The following is a 26,463-nucleotide window of genomic DNA, read 5'->3' on the forward strand; positions in this document are numbered from 1 at the left end:
GAGGAGAGAGAGAGAGAGAGAGAGAGAGAGAGGAGAGAGAGACAGAGAGAAGAGACAGCGAAAGAGAGAGAGAAGAGACAGCGAGAGAGAGAGAGAGGCGGAGAGGGAGAGAGAGAAAGAGAGACAGAGAGAAAGAGAAGAGAGAGAAAGAGAGAGAGGAAGAGAGCGAGAGGGGTAGTGGAAGGAGCAGAACAGAACGGGACACTAAACAGCATAGCAGCACAAGGTAGACTGACAGACTGACTGAAACCCTGGACCCCACAGAGAGGCTGCAAAGCAGGCTGGAGGGCTGACAGACTGACTAACAGACTAACAGACAGACCACCAGTCTGTTACACACTTACCCAGGGCATCAGCTGCAGGGCAACAACAACAGGTGCCAAGGGGGGGGGGGGGAATAAGGTCGACGACACGGCCGTAAAGAAGAAAACATTTCAGTCAGTCAAGAGGCCTGAAGGAGACTGCACAATTCATGTTGCTAATATGTGTCACTGTGACTGTCACTGTGACTGTCACTGTGACTGCCACTGTGACTGTCACTGCCACTGTGACTGCCACTGTGACTGCCACTGTGACTGCCACTGTGACTGCCACTGTGCGTCTAATAATGGCCCTTTAGCTTTACCAGACTCTTAGGATAAACTAAGTAACTTACAAAATGGTCAGCATTGCCACTGACATATATCACCATATTCATTATATGACCCAACATGGGTCTAGCTGTTTGATCTGCCAAAGAGGACTGTGTGAGGGTGAACGTGTTGTACTAATAACACACTTCCTAATGAAGAGGCCAAGCTGGAAAAACATGTTGGAAGAATTCAGTCTAGACAGATATATGGTGTTAAACGCTCCACTGTACATGTGTCCAAAGGTGAAAACTTCCCCTTGAAGTCAGGATGGACTCATTCCTTTTAGCTCCAAGTAAAGCATAGGGCCTCTCATAGGGGAGACTAGAAACGTGTGTATTGATCCAAACTTGTAGAAAAACTAGACATTTAGGATAGATAGTTCAGTGTTTTAGCTAGTTTTTATAATTTAGGCTAGCCAGTTCAGTGTTTCAGCTGGTTTTTATAATTAAGGCTAGCTAGTTCAGTGTTTCAGCTGGTTTTTATAATTTAGGTTAGCCAGTTCAGTGTTTCAGCTGGTTTTGAGCTACAGCGTTGCCAACACGATACTAACAGAAACTCTGCTCCAATCAGAAACTCTGTTTCCAAGTAAGGTAATGTTTACCATGCTAGACATCCAGATTGTTAATCAGTGCTGGGGTAATGTTTACCATGCTAGACATCCAGATTGTTAATCAGTGCTGGGGTAATGTTTACCATGCTAGACATCCAGATTGTTAATCAGTGCTGGGGTAATGTTTACCATGCTAGACATCCAGATTGTTAATCAGTGCTGGGGAATGCTTCTCTATTTTTTATTTGATATAACCTTTATTTAACTAGGCAAGTCAGTTAAGAACAAATTCTTATTTACAATGACGGACTCGGACGGCGCTGAGCCAAATGTGCGCCGCAGTCACGTCTGTTTGAAGGACCGGACCAAAATGCAGCGTGTTCGTAGTTCCACATATTTATTAAACGTGAAACTGAATGCAATACACATAAATACTTGAAAACACAAAAACAACAAACCGTGACGCAGAGAGGAAAACACACTACTCAAAAGATAATAACCCACAAACAGGAAGAGAAAAACCCCTACTTAAATATGATCTCTAATCAGAGGCAATGAGGATCAGCTGCCTCCAATTAGAGATCAACCTCAAACAATCCCAACATAGAAATAGAAAAACTTGAACTTAAACATAGAAATAGAAAACATAGAACAACCCAAAACACCCCCTGTCACGCCCTGCCCTACTCTACTATAGAAAATGACATCTTACTAGGGTCAGGACATGACAGCCGCCCTATGGGACTCCCAATCACGGCCGGTTGTGATACAGTGTGGATTCGAACCAGGTTGTCTGTAGTGACGCCTCTAGCACTGACATGCAGTGTCTTAGACCACTGCGCCACTTGGTGCACACTGCTAAATACTGCTCCTCTAGATAGGACATCTAATAACACTACAATAAGACCAGGTGCATACTGCTAAATACTGCTCCTCTAGATAGGACATCTAATAACACTACAATAAGACCAGGTGCATACTGCTAAATACTGCTCCTCTAGATAGGATATCTAATAACACTTCAATAAGACCAGGTGCACACTGCTAAATACTGCTCCTCTAGATAGGACATCTAATAACACTACAATAAGACCAGGTGCATACTGCTAAATACTGCTCCTCTAGATAGGACATCTAATAACACTACAATAAGACCAGGTGCACACTGCTAAATACTGCTCCTCTAGATAGGATATCTAATAACACTTCAATAAGACCAGGTGCACACTGCTAAATACTGCTCCTCTAGATAGGACATCTAATAACACTACAATAAGACCAGGTGCATACTGCTAAATACTGCTCCTCTAGATAGGACATCTAATAACACTACAATAAGACCAGGTGCATACTGCTAAATACTGCTCCTCTAGATAGGACATCTAATAACACTACAATAAGACCAGGTGCATACTGCTAAATACTGCTCCTCTAGATAGGACATCTAATAACACTACAATAAGACCAGGTGCATACTGCTAAATACTGCTCCTCTAGATAGGACATCTAATAACACTACAATAAGACCAGGTGCACACTGCTAAATACTGCTCCTCTAGATAGGACATCTAATAACACTACAATAAGACCAGGTGCACACTGCTAAATACTGCTCCTCTAGATAGGACATCTAATAACACTACAATAAGACCAGGTGCATACTGCTAAATACTGCTCCTCTAGATAGGACATCTAATAACACTACAATAAGACCAGGTGCATACTGCTAAATACTGCTCCTCTAGATAGGACATCTAATAACACTTCAATAAGACCAGGTGCACACTGCTAAATACTGCTCCTCTAGATAGGACATCTAATAACACTACAATAAGACCAGGTGCATACTGCTAAATACTGCTCCTCTAGATAGGACATCTAATAACACTACAATAAGACCAGGTGCACACTGCTAAATACTGCTCCTCTAGATAGGACATCTAATAACACTACAATAAGACCAGGTGCACACTGCTAAATACTGCTCCTCTAGATAGGACATCTAATAACACTACAATAAGACCAGGTGCACACTGCTAAATACTGCTCCTCTAGATAGGATATCTAATAACACTACAATAAGACCAGGTGCACACTGCTAAATACTGCACCATGGAAATACAACAGCACAGTATTTGAGCTAAAGAAGTTTCAAAAAGAGTTGAAGTTCACTTTGAAAGCAGAAAATGCATAGATGTTTTGGTGCTTTCAAGATGGACATTTTGAAATTTCAACTGGACTTTTGTCGCTCAAGATAACTGACAGCTTGAATAGGAGCTTCCATAGATGCTCTCTCTCTGTCTATCTGTCTAGACACATATTGAACCTTTTCAATAGCGTCTCCATTTCCTTTCATGGTGCGTAGGCCTACACAAAGACTGACTGACTGCATGCGTATTCAATTGGGATGTGCTGTCCTACGAGGGAGAAAGGACGACACAAACGGATACTCAGTAGTTGAGCAGAGAATCTGTTCCAAATGGCACCCTATTTCCTGTGTAGTGCACATCTTTGGGCCCTATAGACCCTGTACTAAAGTAGTGCACTATATAGGGAATAGGGTGCCATTTGGGACACAGCCAGACAATATGAGCTGATGTTGTTGTTTTTCCTCCATGTTTCCAGACATCATTCAGATAGATTCATGTGTACAAATGATATCTGCCAATCCACAGAGTCTGACAGGGATCAGGAACATTCTTACATAACCAACAGAAACCATAGCATAGAGTAAGGACATTCAGTAGGGAGGATGTTCAACTCAATTTGCATGTCCATTTGCCTAAGCGTACCAAATGTACGTAGAGATGTACTATATATAATAAATGTTACATAAATATGTACTGTGTTTTATACTGTAGAGTCCCTGAGTGGCCTCATTGACGTTCAACTCTATTTGCTTTAGACTACATGGAATGTGTAGGTAGGACCTCAAGGGGAAACAACAGCCCATAGAGGTACAGGGTTTCTACTTTACTTCATACGGCCAAGCCCACAGACATTATATGTATCGTACATATGTTGTAATAACTCTATTTGTATGGCACAGCCAGTAGAGAAGTGAAGCAGGACGGGACGGGACGGGACGGGACGGGACGAGACGAGACGAGACGAGACAGACAGACAGACAGACAGACAGACAGACAGACAGACAGACAGACAGACAGACAGACAGACAGACAGACAGACAGACAGACAGACAGACAGACAGACAGACAGACAGACAGACAGACAGACAGACAGACAGACAGACAGACAGACGGATAGAGTCTACCTTTCTTTGCCTTCTTCTGTAGCTTCAGAGTGTCTAAAGACTTCTTCTTGATCTCACTCCGAACTTTCTTGTACTCTGTGGGGGGGAAATGGGGTCAACAGCGTGTCAGGAAACCCTAAAGCTGAGCACAGTCAGTGGATATTACAACATTTCTAGAGGTGGTAAAAGGTGAAGTAGCTGACTGGTATACATGTTATTCTGTCGTTTATCAGCCATTTAATAAACACCTATAACTCATTGGTTCACTATTGTGCCAAATAGTGAGCTCATATGTGACTGACCCTGTCTTGTTGGTTTTGACGCATGTTTTACTAAATTGTACAATAAAACAAAATTCGGGTCAAAGAGGAAAAGAAAATAAGCTAAACTCTAAACAGAGAGTGAATGTTGACTGTGGTGTGCAGAGGTATATATATATATATATCAACTATTTCAGCCACACCCGTTGCTGACAGGTGTATAAAATCGAGCACACAGCCATGTAATCTCCATAGACAAACATTGGCAGTATAATGGCTTTACTGAAGAGCTCAGTGACTTTCAAAGTAGCACCGTCATAGGATGCCACTTTTCCAACAAGTCAGTTCGTCAAATTTCTGCCCTGCTAGAGCTGCTCCGGTCAACTGTAAGTGCTGTTATTGTGAAGTGGAAACGTCTAGGTGCAACAACGGCTCAGCCGCGAAGTGGCCACACAAGCTCATAGGACGGGATCGCCGAGTGCTGATGCTCGTAAAACTTTGTGACTAGCTTGTTCCAACTTTGTGGCAACAATTTGGGGAAGGCCCTTTCCTGTTTCAGCATGACAATGCCGTACAGAAATGGTTTATTGAGATCGGTGTGGAAGAACTTGACTGGCCTGCACAGAGCACTGACCTCAACCCCATCGAACACCTTTGGGATTAATTGGAACGCAGACTGTGAGCCAGGCCTAATCGCCCCAACATCAGTGCCCGACCTCACTAATGCTCTTGTGGCTGAATGGAAGCAAATCCTCGCAGCAATGTTACAACATCTAGTGGAAAGCCTTCCCAGAAGAGTGGAGGCTGTTATAGCAGCAATGTCCCAACATCTAGTGGAAAGCCTTCCCAGAAGAGTGGAGGCTGTTATAGCAGCAATGTTCCAACATCTAGTGGAAAGCCTTCCCAGAAGAGTGGAGGCTGTTATAGCAGCAAAGGGGGGGGACCAACTCCATATTAATGGTCATGATTTTGGAATGAGATGTTCGACTAGCAGGTGTCCACATACTTTTGTTCATGTAGTGTATATTACACTGGCTTGTAGTGTATGGTTATATTATTATACAGTTGAAGTCGGAAGTTTACATACACTTAGGTTGGAGTCATTAAAACTCGTTTTTCAACCACGCCACAAATTTCTTGTCAACAAACTATAGTTTTGGCAAGTCGGTTAGGACATCTACTTTGTGCATGACACAAGTAATTTTTCCAACAATTGTTTACAGACAGATTATTTCATTTATAATTCACCGTATCACAATTCCAGTGGGTCAGAAGTTTGAAGGTACCACATTCATCTGTACAAACAATAGTACGCAGGTATAAACACCATGGGACCACGCAGCCGTCATACCGTTCAGGAAGGAGACGCGTTCTCTCTTCTAGAGATGAACGTACTTTGTTGCGAAAAGTGCAAATCAATCCCAGAACAACAGAAAAGGACCTTGTGAAGATGCTGGAGGAAACAGGTACGAAAGTATCTATATCCACAGTAAAACGAGCCCTATATCAACATAACCTGAAAGGCCGCTCAGCAAGGAAGAAGCCACTGCTCCAAAACCGCCATAAAAAAGCCAGACTACGGTTTGCAACTGCACATGGGGAAAAGATCGTACTTTTTGGAGAAATGTCCTCTGGTCTGATGAAACAAAAATAGAACTGTTTGGCCATAATGACCATCGTTATGTTTGGAGGAAAAAGGGGGAGGCTTGCAAGCCGAAGAACACCATCCCAACCGTGAAGGACGGGGGTGGCAGTATCATGTTGTGGGGGTGCTTTTCTGCAGGAGGGACTGGTGCACTTCACAAAATAGATGAGGAAGGAAATGATGTGCATTAAAGCAGCATCTCAAGACATCAGTCAGGAAGTTAAAGCTTGGTCGCAAATGGGTCTTCCAAATGGACAATGACCCCAAGCATACGTCCAAAGTTGTGGCAAAATGGCTTAATTAAGGACAACAAAGTCAAGGTATTGGAGTGGCCATCACAAAGCCCTGAAAATTTGTGGGCAGAACTGAAAAAGCGTGTGCGAGCAAGGAGGCCTACAAACCTGACTCAGTTACACCAGCTCTGTCAGGAGGAATGGGCCAAAATGTACCCAACTTATTGTGGGAAGCTTGCGGAAGGCTACCCGAAACGTTTGACCCAAGTTAAACAATTTAAAGGCAATGCTACCAAATACTAATTGAGTGTATGTAAACTTCTGACCCACTGGGAATGTGATGAAAGAAATAAAAGCTGAAATAAATCATTCTTTCTACTATTATTCTGACATTTCACATTCTTAAAATAAAGTGGTGATCCTAACTGACCTAAGACAGGGAATTTTTACTAGGATTAAATGTCAGGAATTGTGAAAAACTGAGTTTAAATGTATTTGGCTAAAGTGTATGTAAACTTCCGACTTCAACTGTATATACAAATATATATACCCCCCTCTCTCTCTCTATACTCTCTGTTATGATGATACCTTTAGCATGGTCCTTATCCAGAGTGTTGGTTCCTCTCTATATTATTACATATCTATGTGTTATGATGGTACCTTTAGCATGGTCCTTATCCAGAGTGTTGGTTCCTCTCTATATTATTACATATCTATATGTTATGATGGTACCTTTAGCATGGTCCTTATCCAGAGTGTTGGTTCCTCTCTATATTATTATATATCTATATGTTATGATGGTACCTTTAGCATGGTCCTTATCCAGAGTGTTGGTTCCTCTCTATATTATTATATATCTATATGTTATGATGGTACCTTTAGCATGGTCCTTATCCAGAGTGTTGGTTCCTCTCTATATTATTATATATCTATATGTTATGATGGTACCTTTAGCATGGTCCTTATCCAGAGTGTTGGTTCCTCTCTATATTATTATATATCTATATGTTATGATGGTACCTTTAGCATGGTCCTTATCCAGAGTGTTGGTTCCTCTCTATATTATTATATGTCTATATGTTATGATGGTACCTTTAGCATGGTCCTTATCCAGAGTGTTGGTTCCTCTCTATATTATTATATATCTATATGTTATGATGGTACCTTTAGCATGGTCCTTATCCAGAGTGTTGGTTCCTCTCTATATTATTATATATCTATATGTTATGATGGTACCTTTAGCATGGTCCTTATCCAGAGTGTTGGTTCCTCTCTATATTATTATATATCTATATGTTATGATGGTACCTTTAGCATGGTCCTTATCCAGAGTGTTGGTTCCTCTCTATATTATTATATATCTATATGTTATGATGGTACCTTTAGCATGGTCCTTATCCAGAGTGTTGGTTCCTCTCTATATTATTATATATCTATATGTTATGATGGTACCTTTAGCATGGTCCTTATCCAGAGTGTTGGTTCCTCTCTATATTATTATATATCTATATGTTATGATGGTACCTTTAGCATGGTCCTTATCCAGAGTGTTGGTTCCTCTCTATATTATTATATATCTATATGTTATGATGGTACCTTTAGCATGGTCCTTATCCAGAGTGTTGGTTCCTCTCTATATTATTATATATCTATATGTTATGATGGTACCTTTAGCATGGTCCTTATCCAGTGTGTTAGTTCCTCTCTTCCACTCCTCCATCTGATCCTGTAGAGGGTTGATCATGCAGTCCATGAAAGCCCTGCAGGTCACAGCAATCACAAAGGTGAGAAACATTAGAAATCCAGTATTGTTTATTAGGATCTCTCCTAGCCCACCAAAAGGCTAGTCTTTCAGTAGAGAGGGGCATAGTGGTGATGAGGTGGCGGGGCATAGTGGTGATGAGGTGGCGGGGCATAGTTGTGATGTGGGGGCGGGGCATAGTGGTGATGGGGGGCGGGGCATAGTGGTGATGTGGGGGCGGGGCATATCGGTGATGAGGGGGTGGGGCATAGCGGTGATGAGGGAGCGGGGCAGAGCGGTGATGAGGGGGCGGGGCATAATAGTGATGCGGGGGCAGGGCAGAGCAGTGATGAGGGGGCGGGGCATAGCGGTGATGTGGGGGCGGGGCATAGCGGTGATGAGGGGGTGGGGCATAGCGGTGATGTGGGGGCGGGGTATAGTGGTGATGAGGAGGCGGGGCATAGTGGTGGTGAGGGGGCGGGGCAAAGCAGTGATGAGGGGGCGGGGCATAGCGGTGATGTGGGGGCGGGGCATAGCAGTGATGAGGGGGTGGGGCATAGCGGTGATGAGGGAGCGGGGCAGAGCGGTGATGAGGGGGCGGGGCATAATAGTGATGCGGGGGCGGGGCAGAGCAATGATGGGGCGGGGCATAGTGGTGATGAGGGGGCGGGGCAGAGCGGTGATGAGGGGGCGGGCCATAGTGGTGATGAGTGGTCAGGGCATAACAGTGATGGGGCGGGGCATAGTGGTGGTGACTGTGTGTGTGTTTTTCATTATGTGTGTTTGTGGTGTGTGTGTCTGTCTGTGTGTATGTGTTTTTGGGTGTGTGTGTGTGTGTGTGTGTGTGTGTGTGTGTGTGTGTGTGTGTGTGTGTGTGTGTGTGTCTGTCTGTGTGTATGTGTTTTTGGTGTGTGTGTGTGTGTGTGTGTGTGTGTGTGTGTGTGTGTGTAGCTAGGCTTGACCACAGGCACCTAGGTTTACTACTTCACACTGTCACAGCCATGGAGACGCAAGAAGAATTTATCCAAAATGCCTTGAAGAAATTAGAGATCTCCCTGTGTGTGTGTGTCGTGGACCAGACATGCCCCTGAGACAGTGGAATGCTGGGAAAGAGTAGAATCGGCTGAGCTGGGTGACATTCTACAGATTCATCAGTAATGTCTCACTTTAACGACACTGTTACACACACACACACACACACCACACACACACACACACACACACACACACACACACACACACACACACACACACACACACACACACACACACACACACACACACACACTTCTTAATTTTGTTCAAAGTGACATGTACTACAAATCAATGGTAAATGATGGTCTAGTAGTGTGGTTGTAAATGAGAACATCCTTACATTGAAAAGTCTCTGAGCTTGGCCTCGATGCTTCTGTGTCTCATACACATCCTGGTTAGAGCTGAACCAATGTCCCTGGTGCCTCCTGTAACACACAAACAATACATCCTGGTTAGAGCTGAACCAATGTCCCTGGTGCCTCCTGTAACACACAAACAATACATCCTGGTTAGAGCTGAACCAATGTCCCTGGTGCCTCCTGTAACACACAAACAATACATCCTGGTTAGAGCTGAACCAATGTCCCTGGTGCCTCCTGTAACACACAAACAATACATCCTGGTTAGAGCTGAACCAATGTCCCTGGTGCCTCCTGTAACACACAAACAATACATCCTGGTTAGAGCTGAACCAATGTCCCTGGTGCCTCCTGTAACACACAAACAATACATCCTGGTTAGAGCTGAACCAATGTCCCTGGTGTCCCTGGTGTTATCCAAGCCTGAGACTGGGTTTGGTAATTAATGATGATAGATAAATAGGAAGTTTCTGCATGAGTGCTTTGTAAATAAACACTAGAGAATGCTGCTCTCTCCTTACATACAAAGACGCCCAACCCACTTTTTGATACAAAACACAATGGTGAGTTGTAACATCACCACCAGTAATAAACCTAAAGGCCCAATGAGGGAGGGAGAGGACAGGCCTGGAATTTCAGGATTTTAGGGGCAAGGCCATATGGCCTTCAAGAGGTGCCAGGGAACCAAGGCTATCTGCTAGGGCACCAAGGCTATCTGCTAGGGCACCAAGGCTATCTGCGGGTCCAGGCCGCTGGGCACCAAGGCTATCTGCTAGGGCACCAAGGCTATCTGCTAGGGTACCAAGGCTATCTGCTAGGGCACCAAGGCTATCTGCTAGGGCACCAAGGCTATCTGCTAGGGCACCAAGGCTATCTGCTAGGGCACCAAGGCTATCTGCTAGGGTACCAAGGCTATCTGCTAGGGTACCAAGGCTATCTGCTAGGGAACCAAGGCTATCTGCTAGGGTACCAAGGCTATCTGCTAGGGTACCAAGGCTATCTGCTAGGGCACCAAGGCTATCTGCTAGGGTACCAAGGCTATCTGCTAGGGAACCAAGGCTATCTGCTAGGGTACCAAGGCTATCTGCTAGGGCACCAAGGCTATCTGCTAGGGTACCAAGGCTATCTGCTAGGGCACCAAGGCTATCTGCTAGGGTACCAAGGCTATCTGCTAGGGCACCAAGGTTATCTGCTAGGGCACCAAGGCTATCTGCTAGGGCACCAAGGCTATCTGCTAGGGCACCAAGGCTATCTGCTAGGGCACCAAGGCTATCTGCTAGGGTACCAAGGCTATCTGCTAGGGTACCAAGGCTATCTGCTAGGGAACCAAGGCTATCTGCTAGGGTACCAAGGCTATCTGCTAGGGCACCAAGGCTATCTGCTAGGGTACCAAGGCTATCTGCTAGGGCACCAAGGCTATCTGCTAGGGCACCAAGGCTATCTGCTAGGGTACCAAGGCTATCTGCTAGGGTACCAAGGCTATCTGCTAGGGCACCAAGGCTATCTGCTAGGGTACCAAGGCTATCTGCTAGGGTACCAAGGCTATCTGCTAGGGTACCAAGGCTATCTGCTAGGGTACCAAGGCTATCTGCTAGGGCACCAAGGCTATCTGCTAGGGCACCAAGGCTATCTGCTAGGGTACCAAGGCTATCTGCTAGGGCACCAAGGCTATCTGCTAGGGTACCAAGGCTATCTGCTAGGGCACCAAGGCTATCTGCTAGAGTACCAAGGCAATCTGCTAGGGTACCAAGGCTATCCGCTAGGGCACCAAGGCTATCTGCTAGGGTACCAAGGCAATCTGCTAGGACACCAAGGCTATCTGCTAGGACACCAAGGCTATCTGCTAGGGTACCAAGGCAATCTGCTAGGGCACCAAGGCTATCTGCTAGGACACCAAGGCTATCTGCTAGGACACCAAGGCTATCTGCTAGGGTACCAAGGCAATCTGCTAGGGCACCAAGGCTATCTGCTAGGACACCAAGGCCATCTGCTAGGGCACCAAGGCTATCTGCTAGGGTACCAAGGCTATCTGCAAAGGCACCAAGGCCATCTGCTAGGGTACCAAGGCTATCTGCTAGGGTACCAAGGCCATCTGCTAGGACACCAAGGCCATCTGCTAGGGCACCAAGGCTATCTGCAAGGGCACCAAGGCCATCTGCTAGGGCACCAAGGCTATCTGCAAGGGCACCAAGGCCATCTGCTAGGGCACCAAGGCCATCTGCTAGGACACCAAGGCCATCTGCTAGGGCACCAAGGCTATCTGCTAGGACACCAAGGCTATCTGCTAGGGTACCAAGGCTATCTGCTAGGGCACCAAGGCCATCTGCTAGGGTACCAACGATATTAACCAAAATAGCCAACTAAATTGTTTTGAAAACTGAAAAACGCTGTTCTGTTAAGAAAAACATAAGTGTATGTAAATGTACACAAATAATGAATTAGCCTGCCTGTCAAAGAGTAGGGGGTAGACTATGGTATTGGCTATAGTTTGTCTCTGCAAATGAAACCGCTCGCATTTGCAGTGCGCTTTGGAGAAGTGTGTTTTCCTGCTAATTGCATTGTGGAACATGTGCGCATTGCTGCGCTTATAATGTGAAGATATAGTCTAATAGTTTATAATGTGAAGATATAGACTAATAGTTTATAATGTGAAAATATAGACTAACAGTTTATAATGTGAAGATATAGACTAATAGTTTATAATGTGAAGATATAGACTAATAGTTTATAATGTGAAGATATAGACTAATAGTTTATAATGTGAAGATATAGACTAATAGTTTATAATGTGAAGATATAGACTAACAGTTTATAATGTGAAGATATAGACTAACAGTTTATAATGTGAAGATATAGACTAACAGTTTATAATGTGAAGATATAGACTAACAGTTTATAATGTGAAGATATAGACTAACAGTTTATAATGTGAAGATATAGACTAACAGTTTATAATGTGAAGATATAGACTAATAGTTTATAATGTGAAGATATAGACTAACAGTTTATAATGTGAAGATATAGACTAACAGTTTATAATGTGAAGATATAGTCTAACAGTTTATAATGTGAAGATATAGACTAACAGTTTATAATGTGAAGATATAGACTAATAGTTTATAATGTGAAGATATAGTCTAACAGTTTATAATGTGAAGATATAGACTAACAGTTTAGAATGTGAAAATATAGACTAATAGTTTATCAACATTTTAAGCTAAATCTTCTGATCTGTTGCATCAGCCTCATTGCTTTTAAAATGTTTTTTTTATTTGATGTTGGCTACAGTGGTTGTATTAATTTGTGATCTGTCGTCCCACAACTGTCCCAGAGTCTGTTTGGAATATTTATTTCTCACACAGAAGGACAAGCTGACCAATAGAATGGATCAACGGTTGTACTATGGGGGATAGTAGATTAACATAGGCTAGTGCTCTTGCTGTTTGTTACTCATCTTGTTGGCTGACCTAAAAGGAAATGTGGACAGTTTCTTTGTAACATGTTTAATATGCACCTCTAAATTCGATAAGGACGCGTACCGTTGAATCCCCGATGCGTCTTCACTAGTAGCCGAGCTGGGGCCTCACAGATCCCATCACATGATAGGCATTGGCTAATAAGAATTGAGATATCTGAAAAAGTCATGTGAGTGAGAGGTGCTTTGGAGCAGGCCAATTGGCAGCTGGGAGAAGGGATTTACAATTATTATATTCAGCCCAAGTGCACAATGGCCACTATGGTGGCTGCAAGGCATGGATGTTTTTAGAGGGCATTACGGCCACACAAGGGGGCATCGAAGACCATGGCCGTCGATGCCACCGGGAAATTCTGTGTTTAGCTGGGCATGTGGTCCATGTATGGGAGAGGAGAGTAGCAATGAGGTGCCACAACACGCTTGTCAAATTCCACCAGGGGTACCTAGCCTACACAAAGGCCCCTGGTCCCCCTAAACACTGGAAGACCGCCCATGGTCCCCCTAAACACTGAAAGGTCCCAGCAGCTGTACGACCCCCGAGGCCCAGGGACTGAGCTGCAGCGGACGGACACATTGTATCCCTCACGGGGACTTCCTCCCAGGGTATTGTTCCCTGTTCTGTTCCCCTCTGCCTCATCAACAGGACAGAGCAGCTACGACAGGACAGGGCCCCTGCTGAACTACAACACCCCATTAACTAAGGCTCTGCAGCCTAACATGACTCTAACATAGACACTAGAGAGACACAGACAGGACTCAAGGGAACACTACAGCTGAAGTGGCCTGGTCCAGATGTCAATGTGCTTTAGCTTAGTCAACTCCTTTATCGTTTTCAGCTTGGCTAGAGCACACAGGCCTTTAGGTCTGGGAGCAAGCTAGTAGCTCCCGAGTGGCCGCAGCGGTCTAAGGTACTGCATCTCAGTGCTAGAGGCGTCACTACAGACATCCTGGTTCGATTCCAGGCTGTATCACAACCGGCCGTGATTGGGAGTCCCATAGGGCGGCGCACAATTGGCCCAGCGTCGTCGGGGTTTGGCCGGGGTAGGCCGTCATTGTAAATAAGAATTTGTTCTTAACTGACTTGCCTAGTTAAATAAAAGGTTAAATAAAGGTTAGATAAAGGTTAAATAAAAGGTTAAATAAAGAAATGACAATAATAAAAGCAGCATAAAGGTTACTCACTGTAATGCCCTACAAGGCAGGTTTCATTTGCTCTTGGCTAGCCTTACAGCCTCTATGCCTCGGCTCAAAACGCCAAACCATGCTACGACTGACTAATCTGCTAGGAGATTAATTAGAAATAAAAAGGCCTTTTTACAAATCACTTCCTCTGGTTTAAAGAGCTATTAATGTTTATTAACACTGCAGGGTCCCATTTAGGCTTAACACACAGCCTGGATGAAGGACAGACAGACAGACAGACAGACAGACAGACAGACAGACAGACAGACAGACAGACAGACAGACAGACAGACAGACAGACAGACAGACAGACAGACAGACAGACAGACAGACAGACAGACAGACAGACAGACAGACAGACAGACTGGATGAAATACAGACAGACAGACAGCCTGGATGAAGGACAGACAGACGGACGGACGGACGGACGGACGGACGGACGGACAGAGAGACAGACAGACAGACAGACAGAGACAGACAGACAGACAGACAGACTGGATGAAGTACAGACAGACAGACAGACAGACAGACAGACAGACAGACAGACAGACAGACAGACAGACAGACAGACAGACAGACAGACAGACAGACAGACAGACAGACAGACAGACAGACGTGTGTGTACAGTTGGTGTGTGTTCCTGTCTGTGTTTAGCTGGGCACGTGGTCCATGTATCCATGCCCAGCCTATGGCAGTAAAGCCTCACCAGAACCCTACAATCAGCTGGGGCCTCCTCTAGACCAGTCAACACTCCAAGCCAGATGAGAGGCTTGACATTGACTGGCAGGATCATTGTCTGTCCTCAGTGCCCTGCCCAGTGGGAGTGAAGGTCTGTTCTGTTTAACCCTGCATGGAGCAGACTGCTCTACTGTGGAATGAATGAACAGCTCTGCAGGACGGGACTTCAAAATCACTTCCAGAAACTCACTGAGACCTACTGCTTTTGTTGGAGCTTGTATGGTAGTGGGTGAGGGTGGAGGGTGATTTGTTAACAGCTTATAATAACCCCACAATAACCCATCTTAGACCCCTTGATACAGGGTTGGATCTTAGCCCCCTTGATACAAGGTTGGATCTTAGACCCCTTGGTACAGGGTTGGATCTTAGCCCCTTAGATACAGGGTTGGATCTTAGCCCCCTTGATACAGGGTTGGATCTTAGCCCCCTTGATACAGGGTTGGATCTTAGCCCCCTTGATACAGGGTTGGATCTTAGCCCCCTTGATACAGGGTTGGATCTTAGACCCCTTGGTACAGGGTTGGATCTTAGCCCCTTAGATACAGGGTTGGATCTTAGCCCCCTTGATACAGGGTTGGATCTTAGCCCCCTTGGTACAGGGTTGGATCTTAGCCCCTTAGATACAGGGTTGGATCTTAGCCCCCTTGGTACAGGGTTGGATCTTAGCCCCCTTGGTACAGGGTTGGATCTTAGACCCCTTGATACAGGGTTGGATCTTTGCCCCCTTGATACAAGGTTGGATCTTAGACCCCTTGATACAGGGTTGGATCTTAGACCCCTTGATACAGGGTTGGATCTTAGTCCCCTTGATACAGGGTTGGATCTTAGCCCCCTTGATACAGGGTTGGATATTAGATCCCTTGATACAGGGTTGGATCTTGGGCCCCTTGATACAGGGTTGGATCTTAGCCCCCTTGATACAGGGTTGGATCTTGGGCCCCTTGATACAGGGTTGGATATTAGATCCCTTGATACAGGGTTGGATCTTAGCCCCCTTGATACAGGGTTGGAGGTTGGATCTTAGCCCCCTTGATACAGGGTTGGATCTTAGACCCCTTGATACAGGGTTGGATCTTAGACCCCTTGATACAGGGTTGGATCTTAGACCCCTTGATACAGGGTTGGATCTTAGACCCCTTGATACAGGGTTGGATCTTAGACTCCTTGATACAGGGTTGGATCTTAGCCCCCTTGATACAGGGTTGGATCTTAGACCCCTTGATACAGGGTTGGATCTTAGACCCCTTAGTACAGGGTTGGATCTTGGGCCCCTTGATACAGAGGTTGGATTTGGCGGGTTGTGGCCAGAAAATGCAGCTGTGTTTGGGTCTTAGGCCTTACGAATGTCAGGGGCCATTCAGACAGAACAGGAGTAGAGACAACGTCCAGAGAAGAGTTTAAACTCGGGTTGGGCGGGATCCAGATTTTTATACTGTTCTTGTACCATACCGGGTTATACGGTATTACCGGCAGTGCACACAAGGGGTTTGATTTCTTTCCAAACGTAAAAAAAAAAAAACGGACGCTAGCTAAATGCTAACAAAGTACTAGCGAATTCCATAGAATTCTATAGCGGATGCTAGCTAAATGCTAACAAGCGAATTCCCATAGCGGACCTTAGCTAAATGCTAACATGCGCAAGCTAATTGGAAGGACAAACAATCCAGCTCATAAAGTTATACAACTATCTCAAAAGGCTCCTCACAGTTTGCTGCACGCACAAAACAATATTAGACAGTAGGGATCTGGATCCAGGAGGGGATTGGTTGTCTCTGCTTTAACCAATACGCTTGATCTTGCAAGCTAGCCACTTAGCAAACAAACCAAATGCATAGCTGGAGCCCCGGAGAGAATTGATTTGGCACATGTTAGATAGTTAAACTTATAAAATATTTAGCTGGCAAACATTAGTAGTGAATTTCAAGTGTAACCTGATCACCTCTCTTGCGCTGCACGACAGTGGGTTGTCACGTCACAAAGCTTTCGTTTGCTCTGTGTGGTGTTTGTAAACAAACATACACAATGTACACAAAAGTATGTGGACACCCCTTCAAATTCCAAACTGCAAATTCCAAACTGGGCTGTTTTTCATGGTTCAGGCTCGGCCCCTTAGTTTCCTGTGAATGGATACAGCATGCAATGACATTATAGATGATTCTGTGCTTCCAACTTTGTGACAACAGTTTGGTGAAGGCCCTTTCAGCATGACAATGCCCCCTGTGCACAAAGGTTCATACAGAAATGGTTTGTCGAGATCGTTGTCGGAAGAACTTGACTGGCCTGCACAGAGCCCTGACCTCAACCCCATTGAACACCTTTGGGATGAATTGGAACGTCGACTGCGAGCCAGGCCTAATCGCCCAACATCAGTGCCCGACCTCACTAATGCTCATGGCTGAATGGAAGTAAGTCCCCGCAGCAATGTTCCAACATCGAGTAGGAAAGCCTTCCCAGAAGAGTGGAGGCTGTTATAGCAGCAATGTTCCAACATCGAGTAGGAAAGCCTTCCCAGAAGAGTGGAGGCTGTTATAGCAGCAATGTTCCAACATCTAGTGGAAAGCCTTCCCAGAAGAGTGGAGGCTGTTATAGCAGCAATGTTCCAACATCGAGTAGGAAAGCCTTCCCAGAAGAGTGGAGGCTGTTATAGCAGCAATGTTCCAACATCGAGTAGGAAAGCCTTCCCAGAAGAGTGGAGGCTGTTATAGCAGCAATGTTCCAACATCTAGTGGAAAGCCTTCCCAGAAGAGTGGAGGCTGTTATAGCAGCAATGTTCCAACATCTAGTGGAAAGCCTTCCCAGAAGAGTGGAGGCTGTTATAGCAGGGAAGGGGGGGACCAACTCCATATTAATGCCCGTGATTTTGTATTGAGATGTTGGACGAGCAGGTGTCCACATACTTTTGTTCATGTAGTGTACCTCGGCATACTGAGGGAAGCCTAGTTTAAACACATTGCTACTGTGCTTGTAAAGACTTCAGACAAAACCACCGGCTTGACCAACCGTGTAATGAAACCCTTTCATGGCGCTACAGTATAACGCAGTCTGAAATGGCACTGTATGTTTACAGACACTTAAAATGACAGCAGAATACGGAAATGGACAAAGCCAGACTGCAACAGAAGTTCTTAGCTATCATTCATCATTAGCTATCAGTCTCACTATTCTGTTAATAAAGAAGTGACTTTTTCCCTGAAATTAACTGGACAATGTGTAAAGATAATGTAGAGTAAATGTGACAAAATAGTTTCTCTCTGTTATCCTTTCACAATCTCATTATCTTGACGACAAGGAGGTCAGTCTCTAGTCTCATAAGAGCACACTGTAACACTGAGTTGTGAACCCTGATTGTTTTCACTCAATCCCTCTGTGTCTCTCTCTCACTCCGTCTGTCCGTCTGTCTCTCTGAACTAAAACCAGCAGCAGAACCTAAAACCTCAGGTCCGCCTGAGACACAGTCCACCTCTTGTTTCTGATAATAAATGTACAGTCTACAGAGAAAGAGAGAGAGCGAGAGAGAAAAAGGGAGAGAGACACATACACAGACAGACAGACAGACAGACAGACAGACAGACAGACAGACAGACAGACAGACAGACAGACAGACAGACAGACAGACAGACAGACAGACAGAGAAAGAGAGAGAATTGAATTGAGAGAGAGAAAGTGAGAGAGAGAGAGAGAGAGAGAGAGAGAGAGAGAGAGAGAGAATTGAATTGAGAGAGAGAGAGAGAGAAAGTGAGAGAGAGAGGAGAGGGAGAGAGCTGTTTTTATTTGAGCCCCTTTATGAGATGCTGTCACTTATCCCTCTTTACCTCAGATTGACTAGTTGTTATATGAGAGGGTGTGTAGGTCACCTCTCTTTACCTCAGATTGACTAGTTGTTATATGAGAGGGTGTGGAGGTCACCTCTCTTTACCTCAGATTGACTAGCTGTTATATGAGAGGGTGTGGAGGTCACCTCTCTTTACCTCAGATTGACTAGTTGTTATATGAGAGGGTGTGGAGGTCACCTCTCTTTACCTCAGATTGACTAGTTGTTATATGAGAGGGTGTGGAGGTCACCTCTCTTTACCTCAGATTGACTAGTTGTTATATGAGAGGGTGTGGAGGTCACCTCTCTTTACCTCAGATTGACTAGTTGTTATATGAGAGGGTGTGGAGGTCACCTCTCTTTATCTCAGATTGACTAGTTGTTATATGAGAGGGTGTGGAGGTCACCTCTCTTTACCTCAGATTGACTAGTTGTTTTATGAGAGGGTGTGGAGGTCACCTCTCTTTACCTCAGATTGACTAGTTGTTATATGAGAGGGTGTGGAGGTCACCTCTCTTTACCACAGATTGACTAGTTGTTATATGAGAGGGTGTGGTGGTCACCTCTCTTTATCTCAGATTGACTAGTTGTTATATGAGAGGGTGTGGAGGTCACCTCTCTTTACCTCAGATTGACTAGTTGTTATATGAGAGGGTGTGGTGGTCACCTCTCTTTACCTCAGATTGACTAGTTGTTATATGAGAGGGTGTGGAGGTCACCTCTCTTTATCTCAGATTGACTAGTTGTTTTATGAGAGGGTGTGGTGGTCACCTCTCTTTACCTCAGATTGACTAGTTGTTATATGAGAGGGTGTGGAGGTCACCTCTCTTTACCTCAGATTGACTAGTTGTTATATGAGAGGGTGTGGAGGTCACCTCTCTTTATCTCAGATTGACTAGTTGTTTTATGAGAGGGTGTGGTGGTCACCTCTCTTTACCTCAGATTGACTAGTTGTTATATGAGAGGGTGTGGAGGTCACCTCTCTTTACCTCAGATTGACTAGTTGTTATATGAGAGGGTGTGGAGGTCACCTCTCTTTACCTCAGATTGACTAGTTGTTATATGAGAGGGTGTGGAGGTCACCTCTCTTTACCACAGATTGACTAGTTGTTATATGAGAGGGTGTGGTGGTCACCTCTCTTTATCTCAGATTGACTAGTTGTTATATGAGAGGGTGTGGAGGTCACCTCTCTTTACCTCAGATTGACTAGTTGTTATATGAGAGGGTGTGGTGGTCACCTCTCTTTACCTCAGATTGACTAGTTGTTATACGAGAGGGTGTGGAGGTCAGCTCTCTTTACCTCAGATTGACTAGTTGTTATACGAGAGGGTGTGGAGGTCAGCTCTCTTTACCTCAGAATGACTAGTTGTTATATGAGAGGGTGTGGTGGTCACCTCTCTTTACCACAGATTGACTAGTTGTTATATGAGAGGGTGTGGTGGTCACCTCTCTTTACCACAGATTGACTAGTTGTTATATGAGAGGGTGTGGAGGTCACCTCTCTTTACCTCAGATTGACTAGTTGTTATATGAGAGGGTGTGGAGGTCAGCTCTCTTTACCTCAGATTGACTAGTTGTTATATGAGAGGGTGTGGTGGTCACCTCTCTTTACCACAGATTGACTAGTTGTTATATGAGAGGGTGTGGTGGTCACCTCTCTTTACCACAGATTGACTAGTTGTTATATGAGAGGGTGTGGAGGTCACCTCTCTTTACCTCAGATTGACTAGTTGTTATATGAGAGGGTGTGGTGGTCACCTCTCTTTACCTCAGATTGACTAGTTGTTATATGAGAGGGTGTGGTGACAGTAGGATATACAACCCTCTTTTTCCTATCACACAGTCAGGAACAATAATACAATACAGCCATATTGATAGTCCCCCTATGAGATATCAGCTGATGTACGAAGGGCTATATAAAAATAAATTTGATTGATTGATTGACAGTCATAGTGATACTGTTCCTATGGTGACAGTCATAGTGATACTGTTCCTATGGTGACAGTCATAGTGATACTGTTCCTATGGTGACAGTCATAGTGATACTGTTCCTATGGTGACAGTCATAGTGATACTGTTCCTATGGTGATAGTCATAGTGCTACTGTTCCTATGGTGACAGTCATAGTGCTACTGTTCCTATGGTGATAGTCATAGTGATACTGTTCCTATGGTGATAGTCATAGTGATACTGTTCCTATGGTGATAGTCATAGTGATACTGTTCCTATGGTGATAGTCATAGTGATACTGTTCCTATGGTGACAGTCATAGTGATACTGTTCCTATGGTGATAGTCATAGTGATACTGTTCCTATGGTGACAGTCATAGTGATACTGTTCCTATGGTGACAGTCATAGTGATACTGTTCCTATGGTGATAGTCATAGTGATACTGTTCCTATGGTGATAGTCATAGTGATACTGTTCCTATGGTGATAGTCATAGTGATACTGTTCCTATGGTGATAGTCATAGTGATACTGTTCCTATGGTGATAGTCATAGTGATACTGTTCCTATGGTGATAGTCATAGTGATACTGTTCCTATGGTGATAGTCATAGTGATACTGTTCCTATGGTGACAGTGATAGTGATACTGTTCCTATGGTGATAGTCATAGTGATACTGTTCCTATGGTGATAGTCATAGTGATACTGTTCCTATGGTGATAGTCATAGTGATACTGTTCCTATGGTGATAGTCATAGTGATACTGTTCCTATGGTGACAGTCATAGTGATACTGTTCCTATGGTGATAGTCATAGTGATACTGTTCCTATGGTGATAGTCATAGTGATACTGTTCCTATGGTGATAGTCATAGTGATACTGTTCCTATGGTGACAGTCATAGTGATACTGTTCCTATGGTGACAGTCATAGTGATACTGTTCCTATGGTGATAGTCATAGTGATACTGTTCCTATGGTGATAGTCATAGTGATACTGTTCCTATGGTGTGCCCTCCTGAACAGGACCCTGGTATAAGGAAGCTACCCCAGACAGGGAACCCCAACCTGGGTTGTAAAATCTCAGGTTCTAACACGACACATATGATCCCTTCCTACATGAGAGGACATGCATTCTGGCAGTCCTGCTGACAGCTCTTCCTGTATAACAAGTCCAACCCAGAGAGAGTCTTCACAGTCACCATGACAGAAGACTTCGTTCCTTCGTGGTTGTTCACATTTGTTTCACCAAAACAAACAAGCATGCCATAAAAATAGCTTTCTTTAGTTCTACTGACGCGGCCACACTGATTCCAGCTTTAGAAGGAACAGAGAGGTCTGATCCTCCCTGTTCCTCTCTGATCCTCCCTGTCCCTCTCTGATCCTCCCTGTTCCTATCTGATCCTCCCTGTTCCTCTCTGATCCTCCCTGTTCCTATCTGTTCCTCCCTGTTCCTCTCTGATCCTCCCTGTTCCTCTCTGATCCTCCCTGTTCCTCTCTGTTCCTCCCTGTTCCTATCTGATATTCCCTGTGGATCAGAGAGGTACAGAGAGGAAGAAAAGGTAAAGAGAAGTATTTAATTGTGTAGTCTGGTGTTTCTCACGCCATCCGTTGGTTTGAGCCTTTAGCCAAGACAGCGGTGTGGAAGCTGGGCTCTGACCTCTACAATGATTGGCTGGTTCCCTTGGTAGACCGAGGCAGAGTGTGTGTGTGTTAGAATGTGGTGGTTCTGCGCTCTTCCAGGGTTGCTCTGGGAGAGAAAACCTTGGCTCCCTTCTGTTTTACCACCAGTGAAGCAGATGACAGCCGCTGGTAGGAAACACATGGTGGCTGGGCTTGATGCTCCCCAGTTAAAAGCAGCAGAACTCAGAGACATGCTGAAACATCTGTTAACCATAACATGAGGACATTATCACACTCTAAAGGAGAACTTCAACTGAACTGGACATAGATGGATTCTATGTACCATCCAATTCAGTATCCTAAGTGACTGGTATTGAACTGGCACCACAAATGAATGAATCGTCCACAACCCTCCCCTCTGTCTGCTCTGTAGTTGACTCTAACAGTCCATCTCCTTCCAACGTCCAGAAACATTCCATCTCCTCCATCCTCTCATTGGTTGACAGCGGTCAGTGAGGCCCTGGGACTGTCAGTGTGGGAGTGTTCAGTCAACAGGTGTATAGCAGGGTTAATAGTAGAGTCAGTGTGGGAGTGTTCAGTCAACAGGTGTATAGCAGGGTTAATAGTAGAGTCAGTGTGGGAGTGTTCAGTCAACAGGTGTATACCAGGGTTAATAGTAGAGTCAGTGTGGGAGTGTTCAGTCAACAGGTGTATACCAGGGTTAATAGTAGAGTCAGTGTGGGAGTGTTCAGTCAACAGGTGTATACCAGGGTTAATAGTAGAGTCAGTGTGGGAGTGTTCAGTCAACAGGTGTATACCAGGGTTAATAGTAGAGTCAGTGTGGGAGTGTTCAGTCAACAGGTGTATACCAGGGTTAATAGTAGAGTCAGTGTGGGAGTGTTCAGTCAACAGGTGTATACCAGGGTTAATAGTAGAGTCAGTGTGGGAGTGTTCAGTCAACAGGTGTATAGCAGGGTTAATAGTAGAGTCAGTGTGGGAGTGTTCAGTCAACAGGTGTATACCAGGGTTAATAGTAGAGTCAGTGTGGGAGTGTTCAGTCAACAGGTGTATAGCAGGGTTAATAGTAGAGTCAGTGTGGGAGTGTTCAGTCAACAGGTGTATAGCAGGGTTAATAGTAGAGTCAGTGTGGGAGTGTTCAGTCAACAGGTGTATACCAGGGTTAATAGTAGAGTCAGTGTGGGAGTGTTCAGTCAACAGGTGTATACCAGGGTTAATAGTAGAGTCAGTGTGGGAGTGTTCAGTCAACAGGTGTATACCAGGGTTAATAGTAGAGTCAGTGTGGGAGTGTTCAGTCAACAGGTGTATACCAGGGTTAATAGTAGAGTCAGTGTGGGAGTGTTCAGTCAACAGGTGTATAGCAGGGTTAATAGTAGAGTCAGTGTGGGAGTGTTCAGGTCAACAGGTGTATAGCAGGGTTAATAGTAGAGTCAGTGTGGGAGTGTTCAGTCAACAGGTGTATACCAGGGTTAATAGTAGAGTCAGTGTGGGAGTGTTCAGTCAACAGGTGTATACCAGGGTTAATAGTAGAGTCAGTGTGGGAGTGTTCAGTCAACAGGTGTATACCAGGGTTAATAGTAGAGTCAGTGTGGGAGTGTTCAGTCAACAGGTGTATACCAGGGTTAATAGTAGAGTCAGTGTGGGAGTGTTCAGTCAACAGGTGTATACCAGGGTTAATAGTAGAGTCAGTGTGGGAGTGTTCAGTCAACAGGTGTATACCAGGGTTAATAGTAGAGTCAGTGTGGGAGTGTTCAGTCAACAGGTGTATACCAGGGTTAATAGTAGAGTCAGTGTGGGAGTGTTCAGTCAACAGGTGTATACCAGGGTTAATAGTAGAGTCAGTGTGGGAGTGTTCAGTCAACAGGTGTATACCAGGGTTAATAGTAGAGTCAGTGTGGGAGTGTTCAGTCAACAGGTGTATACCAGGGTTAATAGTAGAGTCAGTGTGGGAGTGTTCAGTCAACAGGTGTATAGCAGGGTTAATAGTAGAGTCAGTGTGGGAGTGTTCAGTCAACAGGTGTATAGCAGGGTTAATAGTAGAGTCAGTGTGGGAGTGTTCAGTCAACAGGTGTATACCAGGGTTAATAGTAGAGTCAGTGTGGGAGTGTTCAGTCAACAGGTGTATACCAGGGTTAATAGTAGAGTCAGTGTGGGAGTGTTCAGTCAACAGGTGTATACCAGGGTTAATAGTAGAGTCAGTGTGGGAGTGTTCAGTCAACAGGTGTATACCAGGGTTAATAGTAGAGTCAGTGTGGGAGTGTTCAGTCAACAGGTGTATACCAGGGTTAATAGTAGAGTCAGTGTGGGAGTGTTCAGTCAACAGGTGTATACCAGGGTTAATAGTAGAGTCAGTGTGGGAGTGTTCAGTCAACAGGTGTATACCAGGGTTAATAGTAGAGTCAGTGTGGGAGTGTTCAGTCAACAGGTGTATACCAGGGTTAATAGTAGAGTCAGTGTGGGAGTGTTCAGTCAACAGGTGTATACCAGGGTTAATAGTAGAGTCAGTGTGGGAGTGTTCAGTCAACAGGTGTATACCAGGGTTAATAGTAGAGTCAGTGTGGGAGTGTTCAGTCAACAGGTGTATACCAGGGTTAATAGTAGAGTCAGTGTGGGAGTGTTCAGTCAACAGGTGTATACCAGGGTTAATAGTAGAGTCAGTGTGGGAGTGTTCAGTCAACAGGTGTATACCAGGGTTAATAGTAGAGTCAGTGTGGGAGTGTTCAGTCAACAGGTGTATACCAGGGTTAATAGTAGAGTCAGTGTGGGAGTGTTCAGTCAACAGGTGTATACCAGGGTTAATAGTAGAGTCAGTGTGGGAGTGTTCAGTCAACAGGTGTATACCAGGGTTAATAGTAGAGTCAGTGTGGGAGTGTTCAGTCAACAGGTTATACCAGGGTTAATAGTAGAGTCAGTGTGGAGTGTTCAGTCAACAGGTTATACCAGGGTTAATAGTAGAGTCAGTGTGGGAGTGTTCAGTCAACAGGTGTATACCAGGGTTAATAGTAGAGTCAGTGTGGGAGTGTTCAGTCAACAGGTGTATACCAGGGTTAATAGTAGAGTCAGTGTGGGAGTGTTCAGTCAACAGGTGTATACCAGGGTTAATAGTAGAGTCAGTGTGGGAGTGTTCAGTCAACAGGTGTATACCAGGGTTAATAGTAGAGTCAGTGTGGGAGTGTTCAGTCAACAGGTGTATACCAGGGTTAATAGTAGAGTCAGTGTGGGAGTGTTCAGTCAACAGGTGTATACCAGGGTTAATAGTAGAGTCAGTGTGGGAGTGTTCAGTCAACAGGTGTATACCAGGGTTAATAGTAGAGTCAGTGTGGGAGTGTTCAGTCAACAGGTGTATACCAGGGTTAATAGTAGAGTCAGTGTGGGAGTGTTCAGTCAACAGGTGTATACCAGGGTTAATAGTAGAGTCAGTGTGGGAGTGTTCAGTCAACAGGTGTATACCAGGGTTAATAGTAGAGTCAGTGTGGGAGTGTTCAGTCAACAGGTGTATACCAGGGTTAATAGTAGAGTCAGTGTGGGAGTGTTCAGTCAACAGGTGTATACCAGGGTTAATAGTAGAGTCAGTGTGGGAGTGTTCAGTCAACAGGTGTATACCAGGGTTAATAGTAGAGTCAGTGTGGGAGTGTTCAGTCAACAGGTGTATACCAGGGTTAATAGTAGAGTCAGTGTGGGAGTGTTCAGTCAACAGGTGTATACCAGGGTTAATAGTAGAGTCAGTGTGGGAGTGTTCAGTCAACAGGTGTATACCAGGGTTAATAGTAGAGTCAGTGTGGGAGTGTTCAGTCAACAGGTGTATACCAGGGTTAATAGTAGAGTCAGTGTGGGAGTGTTCAGTCAACAGGTGTATACCAGGGTTAATAGTAGAGTCAGTGTGGGAGTGTTCAGTCAACAGGTGTATACCAGGGTTAATAGTAGAGTCAGTGTGGGAGTGTTCAGTCAACAGGTGTATAC

The 26,463-nt window shown here is 44.8% G+C and overlaps 1 protein-coding gene across 5 annotated transcripts in view; it reads right to left on the reverse strand.

The window, feature by feature from the left end:
* Nucleotides 1–26,463, reverse strand: part of LOC106606175 (protein MTSS 1) — a 162,505-nt gene that overhangs the window by 31,699 nt on the left and 104,343 nt on the right. For 3 of the 5 annotated variants that reach the window (XM_082959182.1, XM_082959179.1, XM_082959181.1), the window contains exons 4-7: nt 9,690–9,774; nt 8,242–8,333; nt 4,457–4,531; nt 345–356 (exon numbers count right to left, since the gene is read on the reverse strand). In XM_082959182.1, coding sequence (XP_082815308.1) covers nt 345–356; nt 4,457–4,531; nt 8,242–8,333; nt 9,690–9,774 — 264 coding nt within the window. The remainder of the gene's footprint in view (nt 1–344; nt 357–4,456; nt 4,532–8,241; nt 8,334–9,689; nt 9,775–26,463) is intronic. The other 2 variants (XM_082959183.1, XM_082959180.1) reach the window with 1 other exon arrangement.

Source organism: Salmo salar, chromosome 02 (genome assembly GCF_965601325.2).
Source record: "Salmo salar chromosome 02, fSalSal1, whole genome shotgun sequence".
Taxonomy (NCBI): Eukaryota; Metazoa; Chordata; class Actinopteri; order Salmoniformes; family Salmonidae; genus Salmo; species Salmo salar.